The sequence below is a fragment of the Psammomys obesus genome, unplaced genomic scaffold, assembly GCF_907164565.1.
Source record: "Psammomys obesus unplaced genomic scaffold, mPsaObe1.curated_primary_1811, whole genome shotgun sequence".
In the NCBI taxonomy this organism is placed as follows: Eukaryota; Metazoa; Chordata; class Mammalia; order Rodentia; family Muridae; genus Psammomys; species Psammomys obesus.
In genome coordinates, this window is record NW_026585504.1 from 46,755,832 (window position 1) to 46,766,124 (window position 10,293).

Sequence of the window (10,293 nt, forward strand, 5' to 3'; positions counted from 1 at the left end):
CTACGGTCAAATAGAACTGGAGGAAGACCTCACTCATCAGTGGACTAGGGGAGGGACAGAGGGGAAGAAGAGGGAGGGAGGGTAGAATTGGGAGGAGACAAGGGAGGGGACCACAGCCAGGACACCAATTGAATAAATTGCAATAAATGATAATAATGAAAGAGAAGTAATCCCTTTCCAATTTGTATCCTCTTGATCTCCTTTAATTGTCTTATGCTCTTGCAAGGACTTCAAGAACTATATTGAAGAGATATGGAGAGAGTGGGCAGCCTTGCCTTCTCCCTGACTTCAGTGGTATTGATTTAAGTTTCTCTCCATTTAGTTTGATATTGGCTATAGGGTTACTGTATATTGCCTTACTATGTTTAGGTAAATGCCTTGTATCCTTGATCTCTCCAAGACTTTAAACATGTATTGGTATTGGATTTTATCAAATGCTTTTTCAGCATCGAAGTAGATTTCATGTGTTTTTCTTTTCTTTCAGTTTGTTTATATGGTGGATCACATTGATGGATTTCCATATATTGAACCACCCCTTCATACCTGGGATGAAGCCTACTTGGTCATGTTGGATGATAGCTTTGATGTGCTCTTGTATTTGGTTTGCAAGTCTTTTGTTGAGTATTTTTACATCGATGTTCATAAGGGAGATTGGCCTGAAATTCTCTTTCTTTGTTGTGTCTTCGTAAGATTTCAGTACCAAAGTGACTGTGGCTTCATAGAATGAGATTGGTAGTGTTCCTTCTGTTCCTATTTTGTGGAATAGTATGAAGAGTATTGGAGTTAGCTCTTCTTTGAATGTCTGGTAAAAATCTGTGCTGAAACCATCTGGCCCTGGGTTGGTTTGTTTGTTTGTTTGTTTGTTTGTTTGTTTTTTGGATGAGAGACTTTTGATGAATGCTTCTATTTCCTTAGGGGATATAGGACTATTAAATTGATTTACCTGGTCTTGATTCAACTTTGGTAAGTAGAGAAAATAGGGCTGAGAAAGAAATTAGTGAAACAACACCCTTTACAATAGCCATATAGGACATAAAGTACTTTGGATTGACTCTAACCAAGCAAGTCAGACTTTTATAAAAAAAATTCCAATCTCTAAAGAAAAAAATATCAGAAGATGGAAACATCTCCCATGCTCATGGCTTAGCAGGATTAACATAGTAAAAATGGCCATCTTTCCAAAAGCAATCTACAGATTCAATGCAATTCCCATCAAATTACCAACATAATTCCTTACAAACCTTGGAAGAAAAATTCTCAACTTCATATGGAATAACAAGAAACCCAGAATCGCTAAAACAATCCTCAACAATAAAAGATCTTTGGAGATATCTCCATCCCTGATCTCAAGTTGTAGTATAAAGCAACAGTAATAAAAACTGCATGGTACTGGCATAAAAACAGAATGGTGGATCAATGGAACCAAACAGAAGACCCAGAAATAAACCCACACACTTATGGACACCTGATTTTTGACAAAGATGCCAAAACCATACAATGGAAAAAGAGATAGCATCTTCAACAAATGGTGCTGGTCCAACTGGATGTCTACATGTAGAAAAATGAAAATAGATCCATACTTATCACCCTGCACAAAACTGAAGTCCAAGTGTATCAAAGACCTCAATATAAAACCAGACACACTAAACCTCTTAGAAGAAAAACTGGGGAAGAGCTTGAATTCATTGGCATTGGAGACAACTTCCTGAACAGAACACCAACAGCATAGGCTCTAAGATCAATGAATGGGACTTTATGAAACTGAAAAGCTTCTGTGAAGCAAAGGACACTGGTGTCAGAACAAAATGCCTGCCTACAGATTGGGAAAGGATCTTCACCAATTCTATATCTGACAGAGAGCGAATATCCAGAATATATAAAGAACTCAAGAAGTTAAAAAGCAACAAATCAAGTAATCGAATTAAAAAATGGGGTGCAGAGCTAAACAGAGAATTCTCAACAGAGGAATATCAAATGGCAGAGAAACACTTAAAGAAATGTTCAGCATCCTTAGTCATCACAGAAAAGCAAATCAAAACGACCCTGAGATTTCACCTTACACCAATCATAATGGCTAAGATCAAAAACTCAACTGGCGACACGTGCTGGAAAGGATGTGGAGAAAGGGGAATCCTACTCCATTGATGGCAGGAGCATAAACTTACACAACCATTTGGAAATCAATCTGACACTTTCTCAGACAGTTATGAATAGCACTTCCTCAAGATCCAGCTATACCACTCCTAAGCATATATCCAAAAGAGGCTCAAGTACACAACAAGGACATTTGCTCAACCATGTTTGTAGCAGCTTTATTTATAATAGCCAGAACCTGGAAACAACCCAGATGTCTCTCAACTGAGGAATAAATACAGAAATTTGGTACATTTACACAATGAAATACTACTCAACAATTAAAAACAAGGAAATCATGAAATATGCAGGCAAATGATGGGATCTAGAAAAGATCATCCTGAGTGAGGTATCCCAGAAGCAGAAAGACACACAGGGTATACACTCACTCATAAGTGGATATTAGACATATAATATAGGATAAACATACTAAATCTGTACACCTAAAGAAGCTAATCAAGGAAGAGGGTAAGATGCTCAATCCTCATTCAGAAAGTCAAAGAGAATGGACATCAGAAGAGGGGGGAAAACAGGGAGCAGGAAAGGAACCTACCACAGAGGGCCTTTAAAAGACTGGACCCTGCAGAGTCTCAAAGCAGATGCTGAGACTCATAGCCAAACTTTGAGCATAGTGCAGGAAATCTTATGAAAGAAGGAGGAGATAGAAAGACCTGGAGGGAACAGAAGCTCCACAAGGGGAGCAATAGAACCATAAATTCTGGATATAGGGGGTTTTTATGAGACTGATAATCCAACCAGGGACCACTCATGGAGATAACCTAGAACCCCTGCATAGATGTAGCCCATGGCAGCTCAGTGTTCAAGTGGGTTCCTTAGTAATGGGAACAGAGACTTTCTGCCATAAACTGATTATCCCTCAGGGGGGTGCAGCCTTACCAGGCCACAGAGAAAGACAATTCAGCCAGTCCTGATAAGACCTGATAGACTAGGATCAGATGGAAGGGGAGGAGGACCTCCCCCATCAGTGGACTGGGGAAAGGGCATGGGTGGAGAAGAAGGAAGGAGCATGTGATTGGGAAGGAAAGAGGGAGAGGGCTACAGGAGGGATGCAAAAGGAATTTACTGTAATTAATAAAAATAAATAAACAAATAAAGATTAAAAAAGTAATCGCTTCACTGCTGACAAATAATACTAAATATATAAATACCATTTTTCTTTTCTTTTCACTATCAGGACCAGATTTGAATTCTCGGCCTCTGCCAAATTGAAGTACCTGTAATATCAATAAAAAAGGCAAATAAATATACTTTGCAGAGAAGTACACATGAAAAATAACATATTTGTAAAAATCGACCAGTAATTCTTATGACCAAATAACACATAAATAACTAACCAAAGAGGCTCCAACTGAGCTCATATAATGTCACTAGAGTGACTTAATACAAATTGAAAAAATTGTAATAAATGATAATAACAACAATAATAATAAAAACAAAACGAAGAAATACAGGAATATCATATAGAGAAAAACTTTTAAAATATAAATAAAATTTTAAATAAATAAATAGTAGAGGGAAAAACATTCTTTAAATGAAACTTTTTAAAAATCTATTTTAAGTTGCTTATGGCTTTACTGTCATATACTTCAGGATATTTATGACAATGTTAAAAATATCCTAAAGTAAAATTTGCTAGTTTTGCATATTTTACTCAATGATATTTTGAAAAGAGAGCTAAGTGTCAAATTACAAAATCTACTAAGGTCAATACCTGCATAAAAAGAAAAAAATGTGTTCTTCCCAGTGCAATATTACTCGTGTGTAAAGGGAGGACATTTGGGAGTTTGGTAGCAAAAAGGATAAAGCTAGGATTCCATATATGGAAACTTACTTAGTTTATTTCATAGAAATGTAAAAGTCCTATTATATGTGATGTGTAATATTTTGTCTCAACAAGTACAATTAGGATTTTGGCTCCTGTTTCCCATAATCTCGGCTCCTATTTCCCAAGTAGTAGAAAAACATTAGGGCATACATTGGAACAATATTTATGCCTCATACATTAACTTTCCCTTGGCCTCTTTTTAACCTGCTTCCTCTTTAAGACCACTCCATAGATATTAGTTTCTCTTCCTCAAAATGGATCACAGAAACTAAGAATATAACCTTCCTTCCTTCTTCTATCTTTAACAATGCCATCAAGAAATCCTCTAAACTTCTTGTTTGATAGAAGTCCTTAGGAAAAAACACCACTTGCTCCATATCTAGAGAAAGAGTACTGAAAGTATCCTTTTGGATAAAGGAAAAAAAATCCCGTCTTGATGGGTGTTCTCAGTGTCAGTCTGTTAGCATCAGATCACACTCTAGACCAGTTATCTTGCTATCTGATCTTTCAAAAACACAATGGAGTCTCCCTAAAATGCCAGATGACAGGGTTCAGAAAGTAGGTGAACATCTGGAGATTCCCATAGGTTTGTGCTCTAGGAAAGGTCATGGAAAATGTTGGCGTAGGCACTCCAAACGTTACCTTACCCATTTCTTCATCTACACAGTTTGTAGAATTCTTTAGGAAGAGCCAATAAATAAGCATCTTGTGCTGTGTGCCAACTAGCAAATTAACTGAGATAAGTTTTATGGGAATTTAGGTTTATAGCTGTTTGGTCAGAACAGGAAAATAGCCCAGAGCTCTGACTGTACCTGAAACAGAGAAGAAACCTTGGGGACCCAACCTTCAGCTGTGGGATCTAATGGTATTTGTGGGTACAAAGTAGCAGAGTTTAGTGAATTTGAGTATGCACTGTGCACACGTCTAGCCTCAGAAGTAATGCATGCTGTAAAAACTGTTAGAAGAAAGTAGGTTTGAGTATGTTTTGTCTTGATATCCTCAACTGAAACAGGAAAAAGATGGAGGAAAATTGGTCATCTGGTACCAGAACATAGCTAGACAGCAACAATAAGATTGTGTATTCTGCTCAAAACAAGGTGAAGCTAATTCGCAATCTATTCTATATTGTGAAAAGATTTAGAGGCCAGGGATTCAGAAAGTCCTAAAACAGAAATGCAAATATTCGAGAAAAGCAAAATATGATCAGTATGCACTGTATATATATCTTATCTCATTGTACCCTATAATAAGTATATAAATTAAACAGAAAAATGTGAAAAGGTACAGTGTTCAATTGATACCACCATCTGGAAAATTTAATCAAAACTGCTTTTGCCTCAGTTGTCTGAAAAACTCAGATTTAATTTTTTTTTCTAGCTAATTTATTTCTAGTAACAAATAATAACTTGCCATGTACAAACCTTCATGTACCCTTCATGCTCATGCCAGCACTTTACTTGGAAGCTAGCAGGAAGGATGTGGTCCTCCTGTTTCCGCTACAGTGTGCCACAGTGTAACGTCCTGGGCCCAGATTGCAATAGCAGTGACAAACATCCTACCACGAGATGTACTGACTCAAAATAACAGAGTAAGGACCACCTGCCCTAAAATAATGAGGCACATAGCAAGCTCTTTAGACTCGTTGGAACTGAAGTCATTAATAATTAAAGCATGGGCAAGCATTACCCATAAATATATTCGCGTAAAATGGACTCAAAATAGAGTCCGCCTAAGAACGAATCTATAGGTAAACCTTATTAACCAATTAAAAATCATTATTTAGTTGTATTCACATACCTATGTATTCACATACATATGTATATATGTGATTACATATGTGATTACACACATATATACATATGGATGTTTTGCTATATATTTTATTCTCTCTCCCTCTCTCTCTCTGTATGTGTATACAATGTATACACATACAGAGGGTGCTTATAACAACTTTAACAAACAAACAATTTTACACAATATTTTAACGTTTAAGTACTACCTCTGAGCTCTTTCATTTCAACAAGGCAACCAGGGTTTAAATAAAGATGTGACCAAACAGAATGTGAAAACAATTCTTTTGTTGCTGTTTTGTTCAAGATAGAGTATTACTTTGTATTTCTGGGCTGTCATAAATTCATTGTGTTCTGCACATTGTTCTAGAACTCATGGCTATCCTTCTGCCTCAGCCCCTCAAAGCTTCAATTGCAAGAGTGAGCCACCACACACATCTATACTTCTTTAATTGTTCCTATAAGCAGGATGCTGAGCAGTTTTACTGCTTAAAGTCTGAATGTTAGTTTTAAAAACAGGTTTATTATCAAATCAAAACAGTATCTGGCGCCAAACTAAAATGTATGACCTTATCATTCAGCTATTTTTCTGGAGGACACAGGATCTTAAATTATTTTTGAAAGAACAACTTTCTTGTTGGGAGAGGATGTCACTGTGCAGCCTGGACCTTGCTATTTAAGCCAGGCTTGCCTTGAACTCAATGGAGATTTGGCTGCCAGAATTAAAGTTGTGAGCCACCACAGTTGACCCCAAACAACTTCAAATAGGTATCTCACAATGGACTTCATCATATGGTGCAGTATTTTCTAAGTGTTTTGAGAGATATTATTGTAAAATGTGGGCTATTCGATTTTCAGGACCCAGATGAAAGTAAACAAACAAACAAAAACACCATTTAACTTTTATACAATAGAGGATGGTTGGCTTTACCACTCACCTGGGACATCTGGTCTGCAGTGGTCCCTTTGGTACCCAAATACACCATAGCCAAGGAAGTAGAGATGCCCCAAGGCGAAAAGAAGATGTTTCTACCCTCAGCAGACTCAGCTAGCTTCTTGCTAAACTCCAGGGCAAACTGGTTGACAGACACTGCTAGAGATGCCATTGGGAAAAAAACCTATGAAAAGCATAAGATAGAGAACATGTAAATGTTAAATCTTTTCCATTTAAGTTATTTTTATAAAAGCATTTGTCCACATAGAGATTCAGCTATATGTACAACTATTCATAAGGACAGAATTGATTTTAACAAAATTCTAATCCACCAACCTCTGTTTGGCTCTCCCTGATTCCTGGGGTCATTGGCCACTGGTTCTCAGGAAAAAGGGAGCAGCAGCGATGAACTGGGGATTTGAATGGCCCACAAATATGATGGAATGACCTCCCGGGAATACTTCAGTGAGATGGCTCAGCTTTATTTCTTTATTCAAGGTAAACAGAGGCTACATAGTTCTTGTGGCTTGGGGGAAAGTACTCCCAGGATAGATGTACATAATTTCTTGGAATTAGAAATTTCAAGGATTTTTTTTTTTTTATTTGGCAGCATGGTCCTATCATATGAATAGGAACACAGCACCTGATTATTCTATAGGCACAGGGAGAGCGAGTGCTAGCAGGGAACTGTGCCAAAGGTCCTATATGAGATATTATTAGAGGTATCTGCGCCTAAAGACACTCTCCAGATGAGGTCAGGCAGAGACTAGGTGACCCTGCTGAGGAGAGAAAGTCCTCCATCTAGGGCTGAGCTTAGAAATGCTATCCAGACCTGAAGGACTATAACTTCAACCAGCAGGGCCCTCCAACTATTATCTCTTATATTCTAACACTAAAACCCAGAGAATATAAGAGGCTTACTTTAAAGATTTGTGCTTCTGTGCCTCATAGAACAGCTGGATTCTGACCAGCGGACAGGTGAGTGCCATGGCAATAGTTTTTTCCATTTCCTTGTCATTCATTACCTTCATGCCTCTTTGTAGCCTTCCTAATACTTGGAAATAATATTTTCTTCATATATTGCCTGGGATACCTAACAGCAGATAGTTTGGCACTTTGTCCTAAGTAGTTATTTATAGGTAGTTATCAATTGTCTGTACTGTTTGGAAAACACTCTGTATTATTTATTTTAACTTGATATTATGCACAATTGAGTTTGAAATCCCTATACAGAAATTGAGTGTAGCTTTCCCTTTTTTTTTTCTTATCTACTTTTCTTTAACAAGAGAATTAAAAAATTTCCATTTTATTATACTACATTCATCTTCGAAATTTCACCTGTAATTGCCCTGGTATTTGAATTTAAAATGCCTTTAATTGTATATTAACTCACTACTACTCTATAATCAAATAATTTTCAAATTGATTAAATGACTGATACTGAATGCTTAAGCCTGGGACCTTGTAGTTGTGTAGTGGGGAGTTGAGTCTTGTTTCAACATCACATTTCTACTAAGAAATCTACAAGAAAGGCTTTGGGAAGTTCAGGAGTTCTCTCTCTGTGGTTAAAAACCGGAAACAAGGACATTGGTTGTGGTATGACTTTATTTGTACTGTGATTCTCTTGAAATCCCTCCCACCCATAGAGTCACACTTGAACAAACAACTTTTCAGGCTCAGGGTCACACCCAAGGTGTGGTTTTTATCCACTGTGAAATTCCCGGAGGAGACGGGGTGAACACTCTCTGAAGAAATAAAACCCCTTCTTGTGTTGTGGTTACTATACACTCTCACCAAGCCTTAGAAACTTGCTGGTAACCTCTTCCCACAGAATCCGTTCTCATAAATAACTCTACTTTCTTTAAGTTCATATTCATTCAGGTCACATTTTTGTTACACAATCTGTAGTTTTAAAACACATGAAGTATATTCACGGGAGCACTGTTTGGCTCTGTGGCAAATCTGGAAGGGCAGAGAGCAAGCAACAACTTAGGGCACAGTAATTTTATATCTAAGCATGAAGATTATGCTTAATATGGAACTTATTTAAGCACAGTGATTCATGAAAATCGTACTTTTTTTAACAAAAGGAGATGCACTTTTGTGAAAAGTTACTATCCACTTATCATCAGTCTTATTAACATCAACGGTAATGTATGAAGTATAGCCGAAAACATACAATCAAGAAACCTCTCTGACAATGCTCTTTAAAAAAAATGTAAGGAATTGCTAGGCTACCACTTAACCAAATAGCCAGAAAAAAATTGCTGAAAGGTACAGAATTCTAGGGTGAGATTTTATTGGAAATAACTGAGATATAAGCATTGAACAATCAAAAGCTTTATGTGACATAATCTCTTTCTCTCTGGGTCTATGTTTGTGTTAGTGTCTATATCAGTCTGCTTGTCTCTGTCTCTCTCTTTTCCTCCCTTTGAGTGTGTGTGTGTGTATGTGTACAGATGCATGTGTGGATACTATACATGCAGAGACATAGGACAGTCTTCATGTTGTTTCTCAAGAAATGTCCACCGTACTTTTTGGACAAGGAGTGTCACTGGCCTGAGAGTTACCAGGTAAGTCAGACCAACTGACGAGCAAGCCTCACGTATCTACCTGTCGCCACCTCCCTAGCACTGAGATAATAAATGGGAATTACCATGCCCAGCTTTTTACATGAGTTCTGGGCATCAACATCAGGTCCTCATGCTTGTGATGCAAATATTTTATTGATGTAACTATTTGGCCATCCCCTTACTGTATCATTTATAAAATTGTTCTTTTGAAATTTTCAGATGTTATAAAATGAATATATATATATAACATATATTATAGGTAATATTAGCTATATACATTGAAGAAGACATTAAATTAGAAAAGATTGTGATATCTAGTACTCAGGGAGGTAGAGACAGGGAGTTAGAGACAGGGAGGTAGAGACAGGTGAGTTCGAGGGTAGCCTGATCTACAAAGAGAGTCCAGGGCAACCAAAGCTACACATAGAAACAATGTCTCAAAAAATAATATAAAATAAATTAAGTCTACCATTATAAATAAACATGTCTCTAACATAACAACTTGGACAAAACCTTAGAACCACCCTAGTTCAACAGTCCCATTTAATCTCCTAAGAAAGTCAGGACCAGGGAAGTTAGATGACTGACTAATGATACATAGCTGATGGAACCGTGAAAAGCGCAACCCTGTTCTCTCCACTATGAATACAAATCTTTTCATCAGTGTAGCTAATGGTCTATAGGATTTTGATGGCAAGAGCACTATTGAGTAATATAAGGTCCACAGGGAGCAAAAGAAGTTTAAAAGAGGGATCAGGAAAAAGTAGAGGCTGTGACAAGACGACGGTTACTCTTGTTTTTTGTACCATGAAAGAATGCCCAAGATCTCTGGCTTGTCACCTCTGCTGATATTTCTGAATCTTACTTTATGAAGCTATGCATGACAGAATATGACATCTTCATAACTTCCCAGCCCTTCTTTATTTCACAGAGCACTTTCTTTTTTTTTTGGGGGGGGGAGGGGAATATGTTGGAGTGGTTCTGAGGAGTAAGGTGTGCCCAGAGACTCAGTGGTTC

At 37.4% G+C, this 10,293-nt stretch overlaps 1 protein-coding gene across 1 annotated transcript in view; it reads right to left on the reverse strand.

Annotated features, from left to right (window-relative positions):
- Serpinb10 (serpin family B member 10) overlaps window positions 1-6,875 on the reverse strand; it is a 21,451-nt gene extending 14,576 nt beyond the window's left edge. The window contains exons 1-2 of the mRNA XM_055600155.1: window positions 6,708-6,875; window positions 3,303-3,368 (exon numbers count right to left, since the gene is read on the reverse strand). Of these exons, the coding sequence (XP_055456130.1) occupies window positions 3,303-3,368; window positions 6,708-6,875 (234 nt within the window). The remainder of the gene's footprint in view (window positions 1-3,302; window positions 3,369-6,707) is intronic.
- Between the last annotated feature and the right edge of the window lie 3,418 nt (window positions 6,876-10,293).